The sequence below is a fragment of the Convolutriloba macropyga genome, chromosome 9 (genome assembly GCF_964194025.1).
Source record: "Convolutriloba macropyga chromosome 9, txConMacr16.3, whole genome shotgun sequence".
NCBI classification, from domain to species: Eukaryota; Metazoa; Xenacoelomorpha; order Acoela; family Convolutidae; genus Convolutriloba; species Convolutriloba macropyga.
This window is the reverse complement of record NC_134476.1, coordinates 14,994,525-15,021,572: the sequence shown is the minus strand read 5'-3', so window position 1 is coordinate 15,021,572 and position 27,048 is coordinate 14,994,525. Positions and strand designations below refer to the sequence as shown.

The window sequence follows — 27,048 nt, the reverse complement described above, 5'->3', positions numbered from 1 at the left end:
CCACATTTTCGTTTTTTCAAAATCAAACACCTTGTGAGCAAACGGTTGCTCAGTTGTTTGTTTTTCACAACGTTTGGCCGAAATATTTTTTTAGTTCCGACCCCATTTTTAGTGGGGGAAAGGAGGAATTATATGCTTACTATTTACCATTGTGTAAGAAATCTCACCAATTTCTATCTTCAAGTTTTAATTTTATTTCAAATAAATGTTTTTAGACAGAGCTAAGCAGGATTTTTTAGCCAACTCTTAAAAGCTTCTTTTAGAATCAGAGTTTTACAAATTAATTAAAATTTTTCAAACAATATCTGAGATCAGGAAAAAGTGAGCATTGGATAAGCATGAGTATTTTCTCACTATTTTCAGCTACCTTGTTAAAATTAGAAATTTTTTGATTCGGTATTGTTTGCTTCATAAAAAATCTTTATTAAAAACTGAAGTTATTTTTAAGTTATTTTTAAAAACAAAGTTGTTGATACTGGACAGGTATATTAAATTCAAAAGTTTTTGACACGCAAGAGCATTAAATTTTCGCACAATGATACATTTAAATGTTTTCCGCTACCGGATTTCCGGCTATCGAATTCTTCAGCTATTTTATTCTTCAGCTATGCCACCTGTTTTCAACTAGACGCATAAAATAAACAGAATAAGTAGCATCGAAGTTAGGCCTAATGAAGTGTCGAAGAGTTGCGCATCCATTTTTTAGTAATGCTTGTTTCAAAGAAAGCTTTTTGATCAAATTTACATTAAGGTGCTTGGACGGGTAGAGAACAGGATTTTTGAGCAAAGAAGAATGACATTAAGTTTACTAACGTAAGTAATTATATATATTTTTTTGCTTTATAACTAGCTACCTCAGAAGAGTGCGCTAAAAATTGCTAACGAGGTTGTGAGCAAGAAGATCGGAGACATGGAAAAGACGCTCAAAAATTGCTTAATTGTCGATCGGGCTGCTGTTGACTTCTCAGCTGAACAGATATTCATGTTGGATACGAGCAGGAAAATGTTTTTCGTGTTTGATTTCCAACTATGCCTTAAACACAACTTCAACTTTGAAGCCGGTAAGTCCTTTTTCCTTCAACAAACTCAGCTTCAATTTTGGAAACAATGGCAGCCCATGTTTAAGAACCAGATTAAACCGCACTTAGATCAGGCTTAAAAGACAGAAAAAACCTCGGATCAGGGCTGAAATGACCTCTGTACCTGCCACGACTATTTTTTAAACTCACTGAATCTGACAGGATGCATTGGTCGCCTAACTTTTCCTTCGCGCGACCTCGATAATTTCTGGCAATTACTTGGAATTACTGGCGCTTCCTTGGAAATTACTGACCTTATTTGGAAGAAAGAATAGGGTACTGTGTTGTTACCAACTTGTAACAACTATTTGAATTTTTCAAATTTGTTTTTTAATGTTTTTTGCATCGAAATATGACTCCGAAAGCTATTTTGCACAACTATAGTTTAAGTTCTCCAAACCAAGACTGCAAAGTCTGCTGCTGAGATCTAAGTAGCGAAATTTCGAAACTTAAAAGCAAGATTATAAAAAATATGCAAATTATGGAAAAAATGTATAAACTCTGACGCAAAACAGAAGTTCGAGGATTCAATTCATCATCTATAATCGACATATAGCAACGTATTATCGGCAACACGTGTAAGCATTAACGATAATAGCAACATCAAGTTCTAAGCAACAAGTGAAACTTAGACGGCAAGAATTTTTGATACTCATTTAGCAGGTTTTTGTCTGATGTTATTGACGTCAAAATCAGTTCGTATTCAATATGCAATTGTCCAGAAAACCTAAAAATATTAAGCCGAAAACCAGCTTATTCGATAGATATAATGGTTATACTTACTTAAAATTAGGTTAAATGAACTTTTCCGGAACTTTCTACGTATATTAGAACGTATTTAATTCTTATTTTAAAGTTTGGAAATACTCGATTCTGATTGGCTAAAATTTGTTCATTTACTTACTACGTAACATCCTCCGGCCCGAAAGAAGATGTTGGGAAAACTGGTACAAGTTTTACAAGCGGACGGACGAGTGAACTGGTCGACGTACGTAAAACGGCGGAGCGCGCGACGCTATCGGAGCCGTAACGGAGTTTCACAATCCGAGCGGTTGGGTAGTAACCCCTAGGGTTGATTTCCTCAACTATCCAATCCAAGTCACCGGTCTTAAGGTGTTACTCGGCAGGCGTCTGCCACTTAGAGCGTCGGTTCAGCGTCGGTACGTACTCTTTGATCCAACGGGACCAGATCACATTAGCGTATGACTGCACATGGGCGTAACGTTTACGATGGTCAAACTCATTATTGCCGACAACAGACGGAATACCGGTAGAGTGTTCTCCTAAAAGAAAGTGGTTGGGCTTTAAAGCGTTCAAATCGCACGGATCAGCGCTTACGGATGTTAAAGGACGCGAATTGAGGGCATTCTCCACGAGACAAAAGGTAGTATGCAGTACCTCATCCGTGAGGCGACGCGTGCCAAGAATAGTATACAACACGCGCTTGAAACTGCGTGCCAACCTCTCCCAGATGCCACCTTCATGTGGTGGGCTGCGTGGATTGAACCTCCACTTTATACCTTTGTGAGCGAGCTCAGGTGCAATGTTGACAACGTTCCACTTTTCAATACTTTCTCGGAGTTCGTTCTCCGCTCCAATTAAGTTAGTGCCATTGTCAGACCAAATCATGGCAGGTGTACCCCAACGTGACACAAACCGCTCAACTCCCATAACACAGGAACTGGTTTCCATGGATGTAACTATCTCGACATGGGCAGCGCGAGTAGTGAGACAGGTGAAGAGGAAGCCCCACCTTTTCTCAGTAGTGCGGCGGACAGTACCATAGAGTGGGCCAAAGTAGTCAACGCCAGTGTTCGTGAAGGGAGGCGACTGGTAAGCAAGTCTCTCTTTAGGTAAGTCGGACATGATTGGTTGCATAGTAACAGCTTAGAATTCTCGGCATCTCAGGCAGTGTGTTTTGATCGAACGTAAAGACGATCTTAGTTTCAGTACTGTATAGTGTTCCTGCACAATTGATCTTAGGTATTCAACGCCCTGATGAAAACACTTTACTTGGGTATGTTCAAGGAACAGTTTTACAAACGGATGACGTGCATCTAAGATGATTGGGTACTTTACGCTAAACCCAACTTCAATTAACCGCTTGATGCCGCCCGAGGAACGGATTAGCCCATTTGGACTAATAAGCGGTGAATGTGGAGAAATTCGGCTACTCCGTTTAAAAGTTTTATTTTCAAGAAGATCTTTTCTTTCGGTTGCAAAAGACTCTCCTTGCACAAAGTACTGCAGATGACGCTCAGCTTCGTCAAGCTTAGTTGCAAAAATTCAGCGGACATTCCACGCGTGCCAACGCCAGCGGGATTATCCTTAGTTGCGACGTGGTTCCATTGGTCAACGCTGGTATACTCCAAAATTTCACAAACGCGGTTTGCAACAAAGGTTAGTTGCTTTTCATTAGAGTTAATCCATTGGCGAACGGTCGTGCTGTCTGTCCACATGAATACTTTGTTAACAGTTAAAGTAAATGCTTGTGTAATTTCCCTTTTCAGTCGAGCGGCAAGTAGAGCTGCTTGTAATTCGAGTTTTGGGACAGTCATCAATTTCATTGGCGCCACGCGCGCTTTCCCCAAAACAAACGCAAGCTCTATTTTTTCTTCGCCCGTGGGAGCTTTTACTTGGGCTCATTTGCAGGATCATTTGCAACTCTATATTATCAAAGGGTCCACTAAAGTATCTTCGGGGAATTTTGATGTTTTCAAACTTTGGTAAGTCCGCGCTCCGAACCAAAAATCTTTGAACCATGTCCTGTGGGAGCTCGTCATCCCATTGTTGTCCTGTGACACGCCAGATGTCTTTTAAGAGCAGTCGCGCACCAACGGTAAAAGGTGCGACAAGACCAATTGGGTCAAATACTTTCGAGACAAGACCTAAGACCAAGCGTTGCGTGAGGGAATTGGTGATAGCGCAGCTTGTACCCCTACTCACTAGTAAAGTGTCATTAGTGTGATCCCACTTTAACCCTAGCACATGCGATGAATCCTCCTGATATGAAACAATAACCTTGGGCTCAGCAAATTGAGGAGAAACATCAATTCGGTCAGCCAGATTTGGCACATTGCTTACGAACTTTGTAAGCTTGAACCCATCGAGATGGAGAAGATGTACCAAGTCCTTCGATCTTTTGATGGCTTTCTCAGGAGACTCCAAAGAGTCAAGGTAATAGTCCATGTAAAAGTTTTCAAGGGCGGCTTTTGCAGCTTCAGGGTAGAACTTGGCATAGTCTCTCGCAGTACGTTGTAATGCATATTTGGCGCATATGGGCAAGTCTTTAGCCCCAAATATATGGCGCGTATATTAATAACGTTAGTTGTGGGGTCCTCCCGCCACAGAAAGCGAAGTGATGGTTGATCTGATGGTAATAAACCAACCTGTAGAAACATTCCCTTGATGTCGGCAGAGACGGCATATGGATGTTGTCGGAAGCGAAGAAGTACGTAAATAAGGTTTTGGAGCAGATCGGGGCCAGTGAGCAAAGATTTATTCAGTGAGGCACCATGAAATTTTGCTGCCACATTGAGCACCCTACGCACCTTACCCGGTTTGTTCGGGTTTAAAACCGGATGGTGGGGTAGGTACCACTCTTTATCGGACCGGTTCTCAACCTTGTGAGCGTCCGGAACCTCAATTACATACCCTTATTTAGGTCTTCCTTGATGGTACTAGTATACTTCTCTCTAAGGTCTTCATCCTTGGCCAAACGTTTTTCGAGAGATTTTAGTTGCACAAGGGAGGAGAAGTAATTATTTGGGAGCTTGGTGTTGTCTGCTGCCCACAGCATTCCGACATCGTATCTCAGGCCATTGTGTACGGTGGTATTCTCAAGGATTTTGTGAGCCCTTGCGTCTGCTGCTGATCGTGGGTCGACCTGCTTGCTTGCCCCAAAAGATTCAATGTCGTACCATGACTTTACTTGACTTGCTAACTCCTTGTCATGTTCGATATTCACTTTAAAGCACGTTGAAGTTAAACACGAATTTGATGGTAACGTACCGCTTAAGACCCAACTTATGGGTAAGCGTACGGCAACGGGTGGACGCTTCTCATCGGCAGAGAAGTATTCTAACGGGCGGATGGCATGATAGACATCTTGTCCGAGTATCATCTCAATGTCTTTATAGGAATATGTCACAGGATCAAGAACTGCTAAATGTGGGTAACTCTGTTGCAGGGCCTGTACATTAATTATATCAGAGCCGACGTTCAGACTCTCTTTAACGAAAGGCTTGATGGCAAATGGTTCGAAATCCTGATATTCTCTTGGTTTCACAACAACCCTAGTATCAACTACTTCCGCGGTATTAAAACCCTTGACAGTTAGCTTTAGTGCTTTACCGTGCGAACCGAGTCTATCTGAGAGACTACCGGCCACCCAAGAGTTACTGCAGGCGGTATCACACAAAACTAAAGCCTTGGTATCTACACCGGACGAATTGACCAACTGCAGTTCCGTTACATGGAGGAGTCTCTTAACATCAGTAACAGATGACATTGTTGTGGTCTTATTAGACGGCTGTTGACTAGTGGTTGCTGTACTTTGACCTGTGTTGCCAGAAGGCTGAATGGTATCGGAATTTGTTGACTGTTTTGCTGGGAAAACCCTATCTGCTCCATGCAATAGTGTGTTATGCGAACTGTTGCAGCCCTCTGCTCGGCACTTTCTCGGTTGAGGGCACTGGCGGATTGTGTGCTTATCGCGTGAGCACGAAAAGCAAAATTTATTATCCGCCACCAACTTAGCTCTCTGGGTTGGAGTCATTTTCTTGAAAACTCGACACTCCCATAGCCGGTGGTTACCATTGCATACAATACAGCGAGAGTAAGTGTTTGTGGAAGAAGGTGGTGCTTGCTTGTTTGTTTCCTTTTGTTGCGAATTTGATGCAAACACGTTTGAGGCTGTTTTGGTCTTGGTTACTGAAGTTCTGATATCTTCAGGCATTGCCTTGGTTGCGCTTTGACAATGCTTCATTAATTCCCTAATCAATGAAGCATTGTCTGTTGTCGGAGGGGCAGGTGGAGACACCTGCGGACCACTCCAACTCAACGTTGTGGGCCCAACATAAGAATTTGTTGGCTGAAAAACCGGAGTTGCTAGACCAGGTACAATATTACTTGTAGTTGCGATCGGGTTTTCCTGTTGTGTGCCGGATGGTGATTGCATATCCATCAAAAGGGGTGAATTCGAATATATATTTAGTGGAAAATTCGTAACTGATGGTGCAATGTGTGCCTGTACATTTGAAGCAACCTTATTTACGGTAGTAATGTCTTGGCTGACTAATGACAGTCTGGGCTGCGGAAAACGCCAATGACTCATATTTGGCACAAAACTTTGGCCAAGAGGGATGGATATTGGGCTTATTTGGGAAAGGAGGAGCAACAGAACGTACAATTTTGTGTACTCGGTTATTACTATTCTGAAAATTGTTGTTGACGAGAGGCTGGTTAATCAAAGTGGCGTGTGGGATGGGAGCAGTGAGGTTAGATGCGAAGACTGGGTTCGGAATGGGAGAGTCATTAGGACGAGCGGGTTCGGAGTTGTGCTGCTGAGTGTTTGGACTTGGTGGGGCACTTGGGTGCAAGGGAACGTTTATTACGGGGGCTGGATGATTTGTTGTCGGAAAAGGAGGAAGAGTGGCGTTTGGTGCTCGGGGGACACGATTAATTTGTTGTCGGGAGCATATTCGCTGGGCCAAATTATTCTTGGGCAGACTTGATGTTTCAGGTCCCCTGGATTGTGAAATTTGAAGTTGTGCGTTGGGAAATACTTCTGATGTATTATTTTGGTTTCTTTGCGGTGCGAATGGCTGTGGTGGAATGGGCTGTTGAATGGGCGGTGAAGAAGCCTCTGGGGCGTGTACAGAAGGCGGCTGACTATCTGTGGTTCCCTGGTTAATTATGCTCGGAGGCGCCATGCCTTGTTGGCCTGTTTGATTCATTTGCTCCCGTAGGTGCGCCTGGTACAACGCCTGTGTGTTAACAGCAGCCAAAAAATTTTCAGGAGGGGTATAATAGGGGTCAAGTTGCTGCAACGTCTCATTGCTTAAAAAGTAATTGCCTCGACAATTTTTTGGAAAGGAATGCTTTTAAATTTCAGTGTTATGACCTTCCACTGCTTTGCCGTTTTTGTTGCTAGGGCATTCTGTAGGGTGTTTCATAACCTCTGGTTCACAAGTTTTCTCGTTATTAAAATTTAAAGCAAGTGAGGTGTTGATCCAATCCTGGACAGCGTTTTCACTTCTCATTGAGCTCCTAGCACTTGCAGTTGTTTCAGATTGGCTACCTTTAGAAACCGCGTCCAGCAATTCAAATTCTTGCAAAGTTGCCTCCGCCAACCGTTTTCTGTTGTTTTCCTCCAGTTCATCTAATTCCATTTGCTTTTTCTGTTTAGCAAGGCGAATGACTGCCTCATTCTGTTTTTCAATTTCTTCACGCTTCATATTAGCAATTACGTAATCATGTTCAGGCTGACTAGATGTTTTTGACGAGGTCATAATTGAGGGAAGTCTAGAAAGAATGGGAGCCCTTGGTTCCTGGAACTCACTCACTTTATCATCAGCAGCGTTGATGTAGTTTCGTGCTGAAGTAAGTATCTTGTCATTCTTAGTTGTCATTGCCTCCAAGTAAGACTCTAATGAAGGAACAAGTGCACTTGGATCCTCCGTTTTTCCAGCAAATGCAATCAGGTCCTCATTTTTGTCTACAACAGTCATAAATGCTTCGTTGTACTTTGTTAAAAGGCGTTCAACTTTCATTCGCCTACTTTGACTAATTATACAATGAAGAATATCTACATGTGTAGCATGCAATTCAGCTTCACGCTTTGACCTGGCAGCGTACAACTTTTTGACTTTTTGATCAAGACTATTAGACATCGTGATGTTATTATTTCCAATGACCAGCAAAACTACCACTGTTAACGGTTATCTATTATATGCACACTCCAAACAAACCAAACCCACGCATATTAAACCCAACGCAAAAGACACCCAACACAGCACACTGTAGACATTCTGTAAAACAAACGGCCCAAAGAGCAGAAAATGTCGTCGAGCACACAGTGCCCGACAAAAACAGAAGTGGAGCGCTGAACGCTATGCGCTCAACTCAGAGGGAGACAAGGGACGCACGGGAAGTCGAGCGAGAAACGCGCGACGCGAAGGAAACGGGATAGACGAGAAGTCGAGCGAGCAGTGCGCCACGGAACGGAAACGGGACGTGCGGGAAAGCAAACGAAAAACGCGCAACGCCACGAAACGGGACGTCGGGAAAGAACGGACAGGAAATGAGGTCGGAAAGAACTATGTAAGCAAACCACAGCAAAAAAACTCAACCAAACGACCTATCCGTAACTCCAGAACAAACTTAAGTCACACCCTAGGAAGAAGGAGAGAAGCTACTGCAGGACAATCTAACATAGCTCATAATGGTTCTATAACGACAAATTTAATGACAAACTAATTTACGGCAATTCAGTAGTACAGTAAAAGGATGAAAAGGTAGAGAAATTTCCTAGCCGTAACTCCAGAATAAACTTAAGTCACATCCATGCACAACCCAAACCACAACAAACAATCAGCATACTAATGGTATTGAGCAAACTACAGCAAAATTAAATAATCTACAATAGTGTATTTGTAGACTAAGACAGTTGGAAAAGTCGAGAAACAATCCAGCCGTAACTCGAGAATAAATTTAAGTCACACCCTGGAAGGCAACGAGACCAAACCAACTAGCAATTATACAGGTATACACAAACATACAGCTGCAAAATCAATATACTACAACAGGAGGGCTAGTAAATCAGTAAAGTAGAAAAGTCAAAGGACAATCCAGCCGTAACTCGAGATTAAACTTAAGTCACATCCTAGAAAGCTATAAGACCTAAACAACAAACCAGCAAACTAGCATACTCAACATACTACAGCAAAAACAACAACATAGTTTATCACATATGACATACTACATCAAAATCCGGGAAAGTAGCGGATGAAAACGGAAAGCGAAGTTTTGGGAGAGCGACGTTATTGAAAAACGGAACACAGAGATTTGAAAAGTTAAAGGATGAAAAGGACGCGAACGAAAAACGGTACATACACGAGCGAGGAGAAAAATTATGGGAACTCGATAGCTTTTTGTAGGCCGGAGGTTGAGAAAATTTTCACAACTTTTTCTGTGTATTGGGTTTCACTCAATTATTGAACCTTCTGAACCTTCTTGTTGGAAAATTTGATTTATTGACAAATTTGTCAAAATTTTATGCTTTTGTCCAATTTTTCTCTATTTTGGTCAATGTTTTGCAAATTCTTGAATACGGAACGGTAATCCAGTAAACTGGACGGTTTTATGCCTGAAAGTACGGTTTATCAATATTCGGTAAGAATTTTCCAATTTTTTTTTAATTGCCTCAAAATTGACCAAAAATTTTTAATATTGAACAATTTAGAATTATTTTCTCTCAATTTTCTCTATATCAGAGTTTTTTTTATTTACGAACCGACTGTATCAATTTTCTCGAATTTTTGGTAAATCTACCAAAAATTTTCATATTCGATGTTTTTTCACCTCAATTTTTTTTTTTTGGGCCGCCTTACCCATGTTTTCTACAAATATTTGTTTAATTCTACTAATTCATTACACAAAAAAACTCACGGGTTGGGTTTCTTGCCGTCTAAATTCTTCGTTAGAATTATGATTTTACTGCGAAAAAATCAAAGTAATTTTTTCCGTCTTACATTTTTTTTCGTCAGTTTGTTCCTGGACGTTTCACTGGTGACGTCCGTTTCGAGCCAACATAGGCCTCCGAGTTGATGTAGTCCCCGGGTTAATCCAGACGCTATCACATAACCTGAATGTGGGGCCAACCTTCATGGCCAATTTGGTTCGGACGTTGCGAGACAGAATTTTGCCAATAGCACTGTCGTACTGGTTCAGCACCTCTGTCGCAATGCCATGAGTGGTAAGCGTCTGCTTGTAAAGTTTTTCAAGCTCATCTCGGGTACAATCGCCCAGTGTGGTCCTTTGGTAGATTTGGTGGGTCATATGGAAGCACAAACTCCAAACCACACATAGATCATGACTTGCTATTTAAGTTAACTTCGCGTCTCTTTACAAGGCAGTATAAAGTGAATTATATTGAATAATAAACTACTCAAGTTTATCATAACTATTAGTATTCGTAAGCCCGCGCGGCGCCAATATAAACTCTGACGCAAAACAGAAGTTCGAGGATTCAATTCATCATCTATAATCGACATATAGCAACGTATTATCGGCAACACGTGTAAGCATTAACGATCATAGCAACATCAAGTTCTAAGCAACAAGTGAAACTTAGACGGCAAGATTTTTTTTTGCTCATTTAACAGTTTTTTGTCTGATGTTATTGACGTCAAAATCAGTTCGTATTCAATCGGCAATTGTCTAGAAAACCTAAAAATATTAAGCCGAAAACCAGCTTATTCGATTCATATAGTGGTTATATTCAATTAAATTTAGGTTAAATGAACTTTTTCGGAACTTTCTACGTATATTAGAACGTATTTAATTCTTACTAGCAGGCCCGCAAAAGCATCGCAAAGAAATCATTTAAAAGAATAGGTTTAAAATTGAGATTTTTTCGTACCAGCTCGGGCTGTAAGCCATGCCCATCCTTCAACAGCCAGAGGTATTACGTTACGTTACCGATGTGTTTGGTTTAGTATATTACTCCAAGTAACACCAACTTTTTTATTAAAGACTTAATTGGCTGAGATATCTTGCAAATTTAAGTACCGCTCAGACTTGTACAGATAACGAACTTCTACATGTTAGCAGAGCGCAACTCATATAAAACATTAATCTATATGTTTAAGGTGCGGTAAAACAGGCAAAGAGCGGATGAGAATTAAATCATAATTTTTCGAAAAAAATCGCATCTTTCGAAATCACATTTTATACTCCCAAATTACCTATAAATTCCAAGTCCAACACCCAAACACGAATGAACGATTCATCTCCCCCATACTCAAAAGAACTGCGGCACTTACAGCTGAAAGCCCCGAGGGGATTACATGTGCTGCAAGTGCCGACCAACTGGGAGCGCGAAAGCTGGAGATGAAAAGTCCAAACGTGTCCAAGTGAAGGACTTGGCCAATCTACCTCCATCATAACTGGAGGTGAACATTAACAATCTATTACAGTAGATGAGGTCGTCAAAGACGACGTAATCTTAAATTCGTGCTTAAAGAAAGTGAGAAAAGAAAGTGAGAAAGGAAAGTGAGAAGAGAAAGTGAGAAAAAATGAGAAAAGATAGTGAGAAAAGAAAGTGGGAGAAAGTGGGAAAAGAAAGTGAGGAAAAAAAGTGAGAAAAGAAAGTGAGAACAGAAAGTGAGAAAAGAAAGTGAGAAAAGAAAGTGAGAAAAGAAAGTGAGAAAAAAAGTGAGAAAAGAAAGTGTGAAAAGAAAGTGAGAAAAAAAAGTGAGGAAAGTGAGAAAAGAAAGTTAGAAAAAAGGGAAGAGAAATGAGAAAAAAAAGCGAGAAAAGGAAGTGAGAAAGAAAGTGGGAAAAGCAAGTGAGAAATTGAAGTGAGAAAAGAAAGTGAGAAAAAAACGAGAAAAGAAAGTGAGAAAAGAAAAAGAGAAAAGAAAAAGAGAAAAGAAAAAGAGAAAAGAAAGTGAGAAAAGAAAGTGAGAAAAGAAAGTGAGCAAAGAAAGTTGGAAAATGAAAGTGAAAAAAAAGTGAGAAAAGAAAATGAGAAAAGAAAGTTGGAAAAGAAAGTGAGAAAAGAAAGTGAGAAAAGAAAGAGATAAGAAAGTGAGATAAGGAGGTGAGAAAAGAAAGTGAGAAAAGAAAGTGAGAAAAGAAAGTGAGAAAAGAAAGTGAGAAAAGAAAGTGAGAAAAGAAAGTGAGAAAAGAAAGTGAGAAAAGAAAGTGAGAAAAGAAAGTGAGAAAAGAAAGTGAGAAAAGAAAGTGAGAAAAGAAAGTGAGAAAAGAAAGTGAAAAAAGAAAGTGAGAAAAGAAAGTGAGAAAAGAAAGGGAGAAAAGAAAGTGAGAAAAGAAAGTGAGAAAAGAAAGTGAGATAAGAAAGTGAGATAAGAAAGTGAGATAAGAAAGTGAGATAAGAAAGTGAGATAAAAAAGTGAAAAAAGAAAGTGAGAAAAGAAAGTGAGAAAAGAAAGTGAGAAAAGAAAGTGAGAAAAGAAAGTGAGAAAAGAAAGTGAGAAAAGAAAGTAAGGAAAGTAAGTGAGAAAAGAAAATGAGAAAAGAAAAAGAGAAAAGAAAGTGAGAAAAGAACGGGAGAAAAGAAAATGAGAAAAGAAAAAGAGAAAAGAAAGTGAGAACAGAAAGTGAGAAAACAAAGTGAGCAAAGAAAGTGGGAAAAAGAAAGTGAAAAAAAAGTGAAAAAAAAGTGAGAAAAGAAAGTGAGAAAAGAAAGTTGGAAAAGAAAGTCAGAAAAGAAAAAGAGATAAGAAAGTAAGATAAGAAAGTGAGAAAAGAAAGTGAGAAAAGAAAGTGAGAAAAGAAAGTGAGAAAAGAAAGTGAGAAAAGAAAGTGAGAAAAGAATGTGAGAAAAGAAAGTGAGAAAAAAAAGTGAGAAAAGAAAGTGAGAAAAAAAAGTGAGAAAGGAAAGTGAGAAAAGAAAGTGAGATAAGAAAGTGAGATAAAAAGTGAGATAAGAAAGTGAGATAAGAAAGTGAGATAAAAAAGTGAGAAAAGAAAGTGAGAAAAGAAAGTGAGAAAAGAAGGTGAGAAAAGAAAGTGAGAAAAGAAAGTGAGAAAATAAAGTGAGGAAAGTAAGTGAGAAAAAAATGAGAAAAGAAAAAGAGAAAAGAAAGTGAGAAAAGAACGGGAGAAAAGAAAGTGAGAAAAGAAAAAGAGAAAAGAAAGTGAGAAAAGAAAGTGAGAAAACAAAGTGAGCAAAGAAAGTGGGAAAAAGAAAGTGAGAAAAGAAAGGAGAAAAGAAAGTTGGAAAAGAAAGTTAGAAAAGAAAGTGAGAAAAGGAAGAGAGATAAGAAAGTAAGATAAGAAAGTGAGATAAGAAAGTGAGATAAGAAAGTGAGATAAGAAAGTGAGATAAAAAAGTGAGAAAAGAAAGTGAGAAAAGAAAGTGAGAAAAGAAAGTGAGAAAAGAAAGTGAGAAAAGAAAGTGAGAAAAGAAAGTGAGAAAAGAAAGTGAAAAAAGAAAGTGAGAAAAGAAAGTGAGAAAAGAAAGGGAGAAAAGAAAGTGAGAAAAGAAAGTGAGAAAAGAAAGTGAGATAAGAAAGTGAGATAAGAAAGTGAGATAAGAAAGTGAGATGAGAAAGTGAGTTAAAAAAGTGAAAAAAGAAAGTGAGAAAAGAAAGTGAGAAAAGAAAGTGAGAAAAGAAAGTGAGAAAAGAAAGCGAGAAAAGAAAGTGAGAAAAGAAAGTAAGGAAAGTAAGTGAGAAAAGAAAACGAGAAAAGAAAAAGAGAAAAGAAAGTGAGAAAAAAACGGGAGAAAAGAAAGTGAGAAAAGAAAAAGAGAAAAGAAAGTGAGAACAGAAAGTGAGAAAAGAAAGTGAGCAAAGAAAGTGGGAAAAAGAAAGTGAAAAAAAAAGTGAAAAAAAAGTGAGAAAAGAAAATGAGAAAAGAAAGTTGGAAAAGAAAGTCAGAAAAGAAAAAGAGATAAGAAAGTAAGATAAGAAAGTGAGAAAAGAAAGTGAGAAAAGAAAGTGAGAAAAGAAAGTGAGAAAAGAAAGTGAGAAAAGAAAGTGAGAAAAGAAAGTGAGAAAAGAAAGTGAGAAAAAAAAGTGAGAAAAGAAAGTGAGAAAAGAAAGTGAGAAAAGAAAGTGAGAAAAGAAAGTGAGAAAAGAAAGTGAGATAAGAAAGTGAGATAAAAAGTGAGATAAGAAAGTGAGATAAGAAAGTGAGATAAAAAAGTGAGAAAAGAAAGTGAGAAAGGAAAGTGAGAAAAGAAAGTGAGAAATGAAAGTGAGAAAAGAAAGTGAGAAAAGAAAGTGAGGAAAGTAAGTGAGAAAAAAATGAGAAAAGAAAAAGAGAAAAGAAAGTGAGAAAAGAACGGGAGAAAAGAAAGTGAGAAAAGAAAAAGAGAAAAGAAAGTGAGAAAAGAAAGTGAGAAAACAAAGTGAGCCAAGAAAGTGGGAAAAAGAAAGTGAGAAAAAAGTGAGAAAAGAAAGGAGAAAAGAAAGTTGGAAAAGAAAGTTAGAAAAGAAAGTGAGAAAAGAAAGAGAGATAAGAAAGTAAGATAAGAAAGTGAGATAAGAAAGTGAGATAAGAAAGTGAGATAAGAAAGTGAGATAAAAAAGTGAGAAAAGAAAGTGAGAAAAGAAAGTGAGAAAAGAAAGTCAGAAAAGAAAGTGAGAAAAGAAAGTGAGAAAAGAAAGTGAGAAAAGAAAGTGAGAAAAGAAAGTGAGAAAAGAAAGTGAGAAAAGAAAGTGAGATAAGAAAGTGAGATAAAAAGTGAGAAAAGAAAGTGAGAAAGAAAGTGAGAAAAGAAAGCGAGAAAAGAAAGTGAGAAAAGAAAGTGAGAAAAGAAAGTGAGGAAAGTAAGTGAGAAACAAATGAGAAAAGAAAAAGAGAAAAGAAAGTGAGAAAAGAACGGGAGAAAAGAAAGTGAGAAAAGAAAAAGAGAAAAGAAAGTGAGAAAAGAAAGTGAGAAAACAAAGTGAGCGAAGAAAGTGGGAAAAAGAAAGTGAAAAAAAAGTGAGAAAAGAAAGGAGAAAAAAAGAAATGTGGAAAAGAAAGTTAGAAAAGAAAGTGAGAAAATAAAGAGAGATAAGAAAGTAAGATAAGAAAGTGAGATAAGAAAGTGAGATAAGAAAGTGAGATAAAAAAGTGAGAAAAGAAAGTGAGAAAAGAAAGTGAGAAAAGAAAGTGAGAAAAGAAAGTGAGAAATGAAAGTGAGGAAAGTAAGTGAGAAAAGAAAATGAGAAAAGAAAAAGAGAAAAGAAAGTGAGAAAAGAACGAGAGAAAAGAAAGTAAGAAAAGAAAGTGAGAAAAGAAAGTGAGAAAAGAAAGTGAGAAAAAAAAGTGAGAAAACAAAGTAAGCAAAGAAAGTGAGAAAAAGAAAGTGAAAAAAAGTGAGAAAGGAAAGTGAGAAAAGAAAGTTGGAAAAGAAAGTGAGAAAAGAAAGAGAGAAAAGAAAGTGAGAAAAGAAAGTGAGAAAAGAAAGTGAGAAAAGAAAGTGAGAAAAGAAAGTGAGAAAAAAGTGAGAAAAGAAAGTGAGAAAAGAAATAAAGAAAAGAAAGTGAGAAAAGAAAGTGAGAAAAGAAAGTGAGATAAGAAAGTGAGATAAGAAAGTGAGATAAGAAAGTGAGATAAGAAAGTGAGATAAGAAAGTGACAAAAGAAAGTGAGAAACGAAAGTGAGAAAAGAAAGTGAGAAAAGAAAGTGAGAAAAGAAAGTGAGAAAAGAAAGTGAGAAAAGGAAGTGAGAAAGAAAGTGGGAAAAGCAAGTGAGAAATTGAAGTGAGAAAAGAAAGTGAGAAAAAAACGAGAAAAGAAAGTGAGAAACGAAAAAGAGAAAAGAAAAAGAGGAAAGAAAAAGAGAAAAGAAAGTGATAAAAGAAAGTGAGAAAAGAAAGTGAGCAAAGAAAGTGGGAAAAAGAAAGTGAAAAAAAAGTGAGAAAAGAAAATGAGAAAAGAAAAAGAGAAAAGAAAGTGAGAAAAGAACGAGAGAAAAGAAAGTAAGAAAAGAAAGTGAGAAAACAAAGTAAGCAAAGAAAGTGAGAAAAAGAAAGTGAAAAAAAGTGAGAAAGGAAAGTGAGAAAAGAAAGTTGGAAAAGAAAGTGAGAAAAGAAAGAGAGAAAAGAAAGTGAGAAAAGAAAGTGAGAAAAGAAAGTGAGAAAAGAAAGTGAGAAAAGAAAGTGAGATAAAAAGTGAGAAAAGAAAGTGAGAAAAAAAGTGAGAAAACAAAGTAAGCAAAGAAAGTGAGAAAAAGAAAGTGAAAAAAAGTGAGAAAGGAAAGTGAGAAAAGAAAGTTGGAAAAGAAAGTGAGAAAAGAAAGAGAGAAAAGAAAGTGAGAAAAGAAAGTGAGAAAAGAAAGTGAGAAAAGAAAGTGAGAAAAGAAAGTGAGATAAAAAGTGAGAAAAGAAAGTGAGAAAGAAAGTGAGAAAAGAAAGTGAGAAATGAAAGTGAGGAAAGTAAGTGAGAAAAGAAAATGAGAAAAGAAAAAGAGAAAAGAAAGTGAGAAAAGAACGAGAGAAAAGAAAGTAAGAAAAGAAAGTGAGAAAAGAAAGTGAGAAAAGAAAGTGAGAAAAAAAAGTGAGAAAACAAAGTAAGCAAAGAAAGTGAGAAAAAGAAAGTGAAAAAAAGTGAGAAAGGAAAGTGAGAAAAGAAAGTTGGAAAAGAATGTGAGAAAAGAAAGAGAGAAAAAAAAGTGAGAAAAGAAAGTGAGAAAAGAAAGTGAGAAAAGAAAGTGAGAAAAGAAAGTGAGAAAAAAGTGAGAAAAGAAAGTGAGAAAAGAAATAAAGAAAAGAAAGTGAGAAAAGAAAGTGAGAAAAGAAAGTGAGATAAGAAAGTGAGATAAGAAAGTGAGATAAGAAAGTGAGATAAGAAAGTGAGATAAGAAAGTGACAAAAGAAAGTGAGAAACGAAAGTGAGAAAAGAAAGTGAGAAAAGAAAGTGAGAAAAGAAAGTGAGAAAAGAAAGTGAGAAAAGGAAGTGAGAAAGAAAGTGGGAAAAGCAAGTGAGAAATTGAAGTGAGAAAAGAAAGTGAGAAAAAAACGAGAAAAGAAAGTGAGAAACGAAAAAGAGAAAAGAAAAAGAGGAAAGAAAAAGAGAAAAGAAAGTGATAAAAGAAAGTGAGAAAAGAAAGTGAGCAAAGAAAGTGGGAAAAAGAAAGTGAAAAAAAAGTGAGAAAAGAAAATGAGAAAAGAAAAAGAGAAAAGAAAGTGAGAAAAGAACGAGAGAAAAGAAAGTAAGAAAAGAAAGTGAGAAAAGAAAGTGAGAAAAGAACGTGAGAAAAAAAAGTGAGAAAACAAAGTAAGCAAAGAAAGTGAGAAAAAGAAAGTGAAAAAAAGTGAGAAAGGAAAGTGAGAAAAGAAAGTTGGAAAAGAAAGTGAGAAAAGAAAGAGAGAAAAGAAAGTGAGAAAAGAAAGTGAGAAAAGAAAGTGAGAAAAGAAAGTGAGAAAAGAAAGTGAGAAAAAAGTGAGAAAAGAAAGTGAGAAAAGAAATAAAGAAAAGAAAGTGAGAAAAAGAAAGTGAAAAAAAGTGAGAAAGGAAAGTGAGAAAAGAAAGTTGGAAAAGAAAGTGAGAAAAGAAAGAGAGAAAAGAAAGTGAGAAAAGAAAGTGAGAAAAGAAAGTGAGAAAAGAAAGTGAGAAAAGAAAGTGAGAAAAAAGTGAGAAAAGAAAGTGAGAAAAGAAATAAAGAAAAGAAAGTGAGAAAAGAAAGTGAGAAAAGAAAGTGAGATAAGAAAGTGAGATAAGAAAGTGAGATAAGAAAGTGAGATAAGAAAGTGAGATAAGAAAGTGACAAAAGAAAGTGAGAAACGAAAGTGAGAAAAGAAAGTGAGAAAAGAAAGTGAGAAAAGAAAGTGAGAAAAGAAAGTGAGAAAAGAAAGTTAGAAAAAAGGGAGGAGAAATGAGAAAAGAAAGCGAGAAAAGGAAGTGAGAAAGAAAGTGGGAAAAGCAAGTGAGAAATTGAAGTGAGAAAAGAAAGTGAGAAAAAAACGAGAAAAGAAAGTGAGAAACGAAAAAGAGAAAAGAAAAAGAGGAAAGAAAAAGAGAAAAGAAAGTGATAAAAGAAAGTGAGAAAAGAAAGTGAGCAAAGAAAGTGGGAAAAAGAAAGTGAAAAAAAAGTGAGAAAAGAAAATGAGAAAAGAAAGTTGGAAAAGAAAGTGAGAAAAGAAAGTGAGAAAAGAAAGAGATAAGAAAGTGAGATAAGGAGGTGAGAAAAGAAAGTGAGAAAACAAAGTCAGAAAAGAAAGTGAGAAAAGAAAGTGAGAAAAGAAAGTGAGAAAAGAAGGTGAGAAAAGAAAGTGAGAAAAGAAAGTGAGAAAAGAAAGTGAGAAAAGAAAGTGAGAAAAGAAAGTGAGAAAAGAAAGTGCGAAAAGAAAGTGAGAAAAGAAATTGAGAAAAGAAAGTGAGAAAAGAAAGTGAGAAAAGAAAGGGAGAAAAGAAAGTGAGAAAAGAAAGTGAGAAAAGAAAGTGAGAAAAGAAAGTGAGAAAAGAAAGAGAGAAAAGAAAGTGAGAAAAGAAAGTGAGAAAAGAAAGTGAGAAAAGAAAGTGAGAAAAGAAAGTGAGAAAAAAGTGAGAAAAGAAAGTGAGAAAAGAAATAAAGAAAAGAAAGTGAGAAAAGAAAGTGAGAAAAGAAAGTGAGATAAGAAAGTGAGATAAGAAAGTGAGATAAGAAAGTGAGATAAGAAAGTGAGATAAGAAAGTGACAAAAGAAAGTGAGAAACGAAAGTGAGAAAAGAAAGTGAGAAAAGAAAGTGAGAAAAGAAAGTGAGAAAAGAAAGTGAGAAAAGAAAGTTAGAAAAAAGGGAGGAGAAATGAGAAAAGAAAGCGAGAAAAGGAAGTGAGAAAGAAAGTGGGAAAAGCAAGTGAGAAATTGAAGTGAGAAAAGAAAGTGAGAAAAAAACGAGAAAAGAAAGTGAGAAACGAAAAAGAGAAAAGAAAAAGAGGAAAGAAAAAGAGAAAAGAAAGTGATAAAAGAAAGTGAGAAAAGAAAGTGAGCAAAGAAAGTGGGAAAAAGAAAGTGAAAAAAAAGTGAGAAAAGAAAATGAGAAAAGAAAGTTGGAAAAGAAAGTGAGAAAAGAAAGTGAGAAAAGAAAGAGATAAGAAAGTGAGATAAGGAGGTGAGAAAAGAAAGTGAGAAAACAAAGTCAGAAAAGAAAGTGAGAAAAGAAAGTGAGAAAAGAAAGTGAGAAAAGAAGGTGAGAAAAGAAAGTGAGAAAAGAAAGTGAGAAAAGAAAGTGAGAAAAGAAAGTGAGAAAAGAAAGTGAGAAAAGAAAGTGCGAAAAGAAAGTGAGAAAAGAAATTGAGAAAAGAAAGTGAGAAAAGAAAGTGAGAAAAGAAAGGGAGAAAAGAAAGTGAGAAAAGAAAGTGAGAAAAGAAAGTGAAAAAAGAAAGTGAGAAAAGAAAGTGCGAAAAGAAAGTGAGAAAAGAAATTGAGAAAAGAAAGTGAGAAAAGAAAGTGAGAAAAGAAAGGGAGAAAAGAAAGTGAGAAAAGAAAGTGAGAAAAGAAAGTGAGATAAGAAAGTGAGATAAGAAAGTGAGATAAGAAAGTGAGATAAGAAAGTGAGATAAAAAAGTGAAAAAAAGAAAGTGAGAAAAGAAAGTGAGAAAATAAAGTTAGAAAAGAAAGTGAGAAAAGAAAGTAAGGAAAGTAAGTGAGAAAAGAAAATGAGAAAAGAAAAGGAGAAAAGAAAGTGAGAAAAGAACGGGAGAAAAGAAAGTGAGAAAAGAAAAAGAGAAAAGAAAGTGAGAACAGAAAGTGAGAAAACAAAGTGAGCAAAGAAAGTGGGAAAAAGAAAGTGAAAAAAAAGTGAAAAAAAAGTGAGAAAAGAAAGGGAGAAAAAAAAGTTGGAAAAGAAAGTCAGAAAAGAAAAAGAGATAAGAAAGTAAGATAAGAAAGTGAGAAAAGAAAGTGAGAAAAGAAAGTGAGAAAAGAAAGTGAGAAAAGAAAGTGAGAAAAGAAAGTGAGAAAAGAAAGTGAGAAAAGAAAGTGAGAAAAGAAAGTGAGAAAAGAAAGTGAGATAAGAAAGTGAGATAAAAAGTGAGATAAGAAAGTGAGATAAGAAAGTGAGATAAAAAAGTGAGAAAAGAAAGTGAGAAAAGAAAGTGAGAAAAGAAAGTGAGAAAAGAAAGTGAGAAAAGAAAGTGAGAAAAGAAAGTGAGGAAAGTAAGTGAGACAAAAATGAGAAAAGAAAAAGAGAAAGGAAAGTGAGAAAAGATCGGGAGAAAAGAAAGTGAGAAAAGAAAAAGAGAAAAGAAAGTGAGAAAAGAAAGTGAGAAAACAAAGTGAGAAAAGAAAGTGAGAAAAGAAGGTGAGAAAAGAAAGTGAGAAAAGAAAGTGAGAAAAGAAAGTTAGAAAAGAAAGTGAGAAAAGAAAGTGAGAAAAGAAAGTGCGAAAAGAAAGTGAGAAAAGAAATTGAGAAAAGAAAGTGAGAAAAGAAAGTGAGAAAAGAAAGGGAGAAAAGAAAGTGAGAAAAGAAAGTGAGAAAAGAAAGTGAGATAAGAAAGTGAGATAAGAAAGTGAGATAAGAAAGTGAGATAAGAAAGTGAGATAAGAAAGTGAGATAAAAAAGTGAAAAAAAGAAAGTGAGAAAAGAAAGTGAGAAAAGAAAGTGAGAAAAGAAAGTGAGAAAAGAAAGTTAGAAAAGAAAGTGAGAAAAGAAAGTAGGGAAAGTAAGTGAGAAAAGAAAATGAGAAAAGAAAAGGAGAAAAGAAAGTGAGAAAAGAACGGGAGAAAAGAAAGTGAGAAAAGAAAAAGAGAAAAGAAAGTGAGAACAGAAAGTGAGAAAACAAAGTGAGCAAAGAAAGTGGGAAAAAGAAAGTGAAAAAAAAGTGAAAAAAAAGTGAGAAAAGAAAGTGAGAAAAGAAAGTTGGAAAAGAAAGTCAGAAAAGAAAAAGAGATAAGAAAGTAAGATAAGAAAGTGAGAAAAGAAAGTGAGAAAAGAAAGTGAGAAAAGAAAGTGAGAAAAGAAAGTGAGAAAAGAAAGTGAGAAAAGAAAGTGAGAAAAGAAAGTGAGAAAAGAAAGTGAGAAAAGAAAGTGAGAAAAGAAAGTGAGATAAGAAAGTGAGATAAAAAGTGAGATAAGAAAGTGAGATAAGAAAGTGAGATAAAAAAGTGAGAAAAGAAAGTGAGAAAAGAAAGTGAGAAAAGAAAGTGAGAAAAGAAAGTGAGAAAAGAAAGTGAGAAAAGAAAGTGAGGAAAGTAAGTGAGACAAAAATGAGAAAAGAAAAAGAGAAAGGAAAGTGAGAAAAGAACGGGAGAAAAGAAAGTGAGAAAAGAAAAAGAGAAAAGAAAGTGAGAAAAGAAAGTGAGAAAAGAAAGTGAGAAAAGAAAGTGAGAAAAGAAGGTGAGAAAAGAAAGTGAGAAAAGAAAGTGAGAAAAGAAAGTGAGAAAAGAAAGTGAGAAAAGAAAGTGAGAAAAGAAAGTGCGAAAAGAAAGTGAGAAAAGAAATTGAGAAAAGAAAGTGAGAAAAGAAAGTGAGAAAAGAAAGGGAGAAAAGAAAGTGAGAAAAGAAAGTGAGAAAAGAAAGTGAGATAAGAAAGTGAGATAAGAAAGTGAGATAAGAAAGTGAGATAAGAAAGTGAGATAAAAAAGTGAAAAAAAGAAAGTGTGAAAAGAAAGTGAGAAAAGAAAGTGAGAAAAGAAAGTTAGAAAAGAAAGTGAGAAAAGAAAGTAAGGAAAGTAAGTGAGAAAAGAAAATGAGAAAAGAAAAGGAGAAAAGAAAGTGAGAAAAGAACGGGAGAAAAGAAAGTGAGAAAAGAAAAAGAGAAAAGAAAGTGAGAACAGAAAGTGAGAAAACAAAGTGAGCAAAGAAAGTGGGAAAAAGAAAGTGAAAAAAAAGTGAAAAAAAAGTGAGAAAAGAAAGTGAGAAAAGAAAGTTGGAAAAGAAAGTCAGAAAAGAAAAAGAGATAAGAAAGTAAGATAAGAAAGTGAGAAAAGAAAGTGAGAAAAGAAAGTGAGAAAAGAAAGTGAGAAAAGAAAGTGAGAAAAGAAAGTGAGAAAAGAAAGTGAGAAAAGAAAGTGAGAAAAGAAAGTGAGAAAAGAAAGTGAGAAAAGAAAGTGAGATAAGAAAGTGAGATAAAAAGTGAGATAAGAAAGTGAGATAAGAAAGTGAGATAAAAAAGTGAGAAAAGAAAGTGAGAAAAGAAAGTGAGAAAAGAAAGTGAGAAAAGAAAGTGAGAAAAGAAAGTGAGAAAAGAAAGTGAGGAAAGTAAGTGAGACAAAAATGAGAAAAGAAAAAGAGAAAGGAAAGTGAGAAAAGAACGGGAGAAAAGAAAGTGAGAAAAGAAAAAGAGAAAAGAAAGTGAGAAAAGAAAGTGAGAAAACAAAGTCAGCAAAGAAAGTGGGAAAAAGAAAGTGAAAAAAAAGTGAGAAAAGAAAGGAGAAAAGAAAGTTGGAAAAGAAAGTTAGAAAAGAAAGTGAGAAAAGAAAGAGAGATAAGAAAGTAAGATAAGAAAGTGAGATAAGAAAGTGAGATAAGAAAATGAGATAAGAAAGTGAGATAAAAAAGTGAGAAAAGAAAGTGAGAAAAGAAAGTGAGAAAAGAAAGTGAGAAAAGAAAGTGAGAAAAGAAAGTGAGAAAAGAAAGTGAGAAAAGAAAGTGAGAAAAGAAAGTGAGAAAAAAAGTGGGAAAAGAAAGTGAGATAAGAAAGTGAGATAAAAAGTGAGAAAGGAAAGTGAGAAAGAAAGTGAGAAAAGAAAGTGAGAAAATAAAGTGAGAAAAGAAAGTGAGAAAAGAAAGTGAGGAAAGTAAGTGAGAAAAAAATGAGAAAAGAAAAAGAGAAAAGAAAGTGAGAAAAGAACGGGAGAAAAGAAAGTGAGAAAAAAAAAGAGAAAAGAAAGTGAGAAAAGAAAGTGAGAAAACAAAGTGAGCGAAGAAAGTGGGAAAAAGAAAGTGAAAAAAAAGTGAGAAAAGAAAGGAGAAAAAAAGAAAATTGGAAAATAAAGTTAGAAAAGAAAGTGAGAAAAGAAAGAGAGATAAGAAAGTAAGATAAGAAAGTGAGATAAGAAAGTGAGATAAGAAAGTGAGATAAAAAAGTGAGAAAAGAAAGTGAGAAAAGAAAGTGAGAAAAGAAAGTGAGAAAAGAAAGTGAGAAAAGAAAGTGAGAAAAGAAAGTGAGAAAAGAAAGTGAGAAAAAAAAGTGAGAAAAGAAAGTGAGATAAGAAAGTGAGATAAAAAGTGAGAAAAGAAAGTGAGAAAGAAAGTGAGAAAAGAAAGTGAGAAAAGAAAGTGAGAAAAGAAAGTGAGAAAAGAAAGTGAGGAAAGTAAGTGAGAAAAAAATGAGAAAAGAAAAAGAGAAAAGAAAGTGAGAAAAGAACGGGAGAAAAGAAAGTGAGAAAAAAAAAGAGAAAAGAAAGTGAGAAAAGAAAGTGAGAAAACAAAGTGAGCGAAGAAAGTGGGAAAAAGAAAGTGAAAAAAAAGTGAGAAAAGAAAGGAGAAAAAAAGAAAATTGGAAAATAAAGTTAGAAAAGAAAGTGAGAAAAGAAAGAGAGATAAGAAAGTAAGATAAGAAAGTGAGATAAGAAAGTGAGATAAGAAAGTGAGATAAAAAAGTGAGAAAAGAAAGTGAGAAAAGAAAGTGAGAAAAGAAAGTGAGAAAAGAAAGTGAGAAAAGAAAGTGAGAAAAGAAAGTGAGAAAAGAAAGTGAGAAAAAAAAGTGAGAAAAGAAAGTGAGATAAGAAAGTGAGATAAAAAGTGAGAAAAGAAAGTGAGAAAGAAAGTGAGAAAAGAAAGTGAGAAAAGAAAGTGAGAAAAGAAAGTGAGAAAAGAAAGTGAGGAAAGTAAGTGAGAAAAAAATGAGAAAAGAAAAAGAGAAAAGAAAGTGAGAAAAGAACGGGAGAAAAGAAAGTGAGAAAAGAAAAAGAGAAAAGAAAGTGAGAACAGAAAGTGAGAAGACAAAGTGAGCAAAGAAAGTGGGAAAAAGAAAGTGAAAAAAAAGTGAAAAAAAAGTGAGAAAAGAAAGTGAGAAAAGAAAGTTGGAAAAGAAAGTCAGAAAAGAAAAAGAGACAAGAAAGTAAGATAAGAAAGTGAGAAAAGAAAGTGAGAAAAGAAAGTGAGAAAAGAAAGTGAGAAAAGAAAGTGAGAAAAGAAAGTGAGAAAAGAAAGTGAGAAAAGAAAGTGAGAAAAGAAAGTGAGAAAAGAAAGTGAGAAAAGAAAGTGAGAAAAGAAAGTGAGAAAAGAAAGTGAGATAAGAAAGTGAGATAAAAAGTGAGATAAGAAAGTGAGATAAGAAAGTGAGATAAAAAAGTGAGAAAAGAAAGTGAGAAAAAAAGTGAGAAAAGAAAGTGAGAAAAAAAAGTGAGAAAAGAAAGTGAGAAAAGAAAGTGAGGAAAGTAAGTGAGACAAAAATGAGAAAAGAAAAAGAGAAAGGAAAGTGAGAAAAGAACGGGAGAAAAGAAAGTGAGAAAAGAAAAAGAGAAAAGAAAGTGAGAAAAGAAAGTGAGAAAACAAAGTGAGCAAAGAAAGTGGGAAAAAGAAAGTGAAAAAAAAGTGAGAAAAGAAAGGAGAAAAGAAAGTTGGAAAAGAGTTAGAAAAGAAAGTGAGAAAAGAAAGAGAGATAAGAAAGTAAGATAAGAAATTGAGATAAGAAAGTGAGATAAGAAAGTGAGATAAGAAAGTGAGATAAAAAAGTGAGAAAAGAAAGTGAGAAAAGAAAGTGAGAAAAGAAAGTGAGAAAAGAAAGTGAGAAAAGAAAGTGAGAAAAGAAAGTGAGAAAAGAAAGTGAGAAAAGAAAGTGAGAAAAAAAAGTGAGAAAAGAAAGTGAGATAAGAAAGTGAGATAAAAAGTGAGAAAAGAAAGTGAGAAAGAAAGTGAGAAAAGAAAGTGAGAAAAGAAAGTGAGAAAAGAAAATGAGAAAAGAAAGTGAGGAAAGTAAGTGAGAAAAAAATGAGAAAAGAAAAAGAGAAAAGAAAGTGAGAAAAGAACGGGAGAAAAGAAAGTGAGAAAAGAAAAAGAGAAAAGAAAGTGAGAAAAGAAAGTGAGAAAACAAAGTGAGCGAAGAAAGTGGGAAAATGAAAGTGAAAAAAAAGTGAGAAAAGAAAGGAGAAAAAAAGAAAGTTGGAAAAGAAAGTTAGAAAAGAAAGTGAGAAAAGAAAGAGAGATAAGAAAGTAAGATAAGAAAGTGAGATAAGAAAGTGAGATAAGAAAGTGAGATAAAAAAGTGAGAAAAGAAAGTGAGAAAAGAAAGTGAGAAAAGAAAGTGAGAAAAGAAAGTGAGAAAAGAAAGTGAGAAAAGAAAGTGAGAAAAGAAAGTGAGAAAAGAAAGTGAGAAAAAAAATTGAGAAAAGAAAGTGAGATAAGAAAGTGAGATAAAAAGTGAGAAAAGAAAGTGAGAAAGAAAGTGAGAAAATAAAGTGAGAAAAGAAAGTGAGAAAAGAAAGTGAGAAAAGAAAGTGAGGAAAGTAAGTGAGAAAAAAATGAGAAAAGAGAAAGAGAAAAGAAAGTGAGAAAAGAACAGAGAAAATAAAGTGAGAAAAGAAAAAGAGAAAAGAAAGTGAGAAAAGAAAGTGAGAAAACAAAGTGAGCGAAGAAAGTGGGAAAAAGAAAGTGAAAAAAAAGTGAGAAAAGAAAGGAGAAAAAAAGAAAGTTGGAAAAGAAAGTTAGAAAAGAAAGTGAGAAAAGAAAGAGAGATAAGAAAGTAAGATAAGAAAGTGAGATAAGAAAGTGAGATAAGAAAGTGAGATAAAAAAGTGAGAAAAGAAAGTGAGAAAAGAAAGTGAGAAAAGAAAGTGAGAAAAGAAAGTGAGAAAAGAAAGTGAGGAAAGTAATTGAGAAAAGAAAATGAGAAAAGAAAAAGGGAAAAGAAAGTGAGAAAGAACGGGAGAAAAGAAAGTAAGAAAAGAAAGTGAGAAAAGAAAGTGAGAAAAGAAAGTGAGAAAAGAAAGTGAGAAAACAAAGTAAGCAAAGATATTGAGAAAAAGACAGTGAAAAAAAGTGAGAAAGGAAAGTGAAAAAAGAAAGTTGGAAAAGAAAATGAGAAAAGAAAAAGGGAAAAGAAAGTGAGAAAGAACGGGAGAAAAGAAAGTAAGAAAAGAAAGTGAGAAAAGAAAGTGAGAAAAGAAAGTGAGAAAAGAAAGTGAGAAAACAAAGTAAGCAAAGATATTGAGAAAAAGACAGTGAAAAAAAGTGAGAAAGGAAAGTGAAAAAAGAAAGTTGGAAAAGAAAGTGAGAAAAGAAAGAGAGAAAAGAAAGTGAGAAAAGAAATTGAGAATAGAAAGTGAGAAAAGAAAGTGAGAAAAGAAAGTGAGAAAAGAAAGTGAGAAAAGAAAGTGAGAAAAGAAAGTGAGAAAAGAAAGTGAGAAACGAAAGTGAGAAAAGAAAGTGAGATAAGAAAGTGAGATAAAAAGTGAGAAAAGAAAGTGAGAAAGAAAGTGAGAAAAGAAAGTGAGAAAAGAAAGTGAGAAAAGAAAGTGAGAAAAGAAAGTGAGGAAAGTAAGTGAGAAAAAAATGAGAAAAGAAAAAGAGAAAAGCAAGTGAGAAAAGAAAGTGAGAAAACAAAGTGAGCGAAGAAAGTGGGAAAAAGAAAGCGAAAAAAAAGTGAGAAAAGAAAGGAGAAAAAAAGAAAGTTGGAAAAGAAAGTTAGAAAAGAAAGTGAGAAAAGAAAGAGAGATAAGAAAGTAAGATAAGAAAGTGAGATAAGAAAGTGAGATAAGAAAGTGAGAAAAGAAAGTGAGATAAGAAAGTGAGATAAAAGGTGAGAAAAGAAAGTGAGAAAGAAAGTGAGAAAAGAAAGTGAGAAAAGAAAGTGAGAAAAGAACGGGAGAAAAGAAAGTGAGAAAAGAAAAAGAGAAAAGAAAGTGAGAAAAGAAAGTGAGAAAACAAAGTGAGCGAAGAAAGTGGGAAAAAGAAAGTGAAAAAAAAGTGAGAAAAGAAAGGAGAAAAAAAGAAAGTTGGAAAAGAAAGTTAGAAAAGAAAGTGAGAAAAGAAAGAGAGATAAGAAAGTAAGATAAGAAAGTGAGATAAGAAAGTGAGATAAGAAAGTGAGATAAAAAAGTGAGAAAAGAAAGTGAGAAAAGAAAGTGAGAAAAGAAAGTGAGAAAAGAAAGTGAGAAGAGAAAGTGAGGAAAGTAAGTGAGAAAAGAAAATGAGAAAAGAAAAAGAGAAAAGAAAGTGAGAAAAGAACGGGAGAAAAGAAATTAAGAAAAGAAAGTGAGAAAAGAAAGTGAGACAAGAAAGTGAGAAAAGAAAGTGAGAAAACAAAGTAAGCAAAGAAAGTGAGAAAAAGAAAGTGAAAAAAAGTAAGAAAGGAAAGTGAGAAAAGAAAGTTGGAAAAGAAAGTGAGAAAAGAAAGAGAGAAAAGAAAGTGAGAAAAGAAAG

At 34.9% G+C, this 27,048-nt stretch overlaps 2 protein-coding genes across 4 annotated transcripts in view; both read left to right on the top strand.

The window, feature by feature from the left end:
* The window catches only part of LOC142345630 (vacuolar protein sorting-associated protein 33B-like), a 227,883-nt gene that overhangs the window by 88,288 nt on the left and 112,547 nt on the right, over positions 1-27,048 (top strand). The window lies entirely within an intron of this gene.
* LOC142346066 (uncharacterized) overlaps positions 1-27,048 on the top strand; it is a 56,543-nt gene that overhangs the window by 13,062 nt on the left and 16,433 nt on the right. For 2 of the 3 annotated variants that reach the window (XM_075398564.1, XM_075398563.1), the window contains exon 5: positions 851-1,061. In XM_075398564.1, the coding sequence (XP_075254679.1) occupies positions 851-1,061 (211 nt within the window). The remainder of the gene's footprint in view (positions 1-850; positions 1,062-27,048) is intronic. The other variant, XM_075398565.1, reaches the window with a different exon arrangement.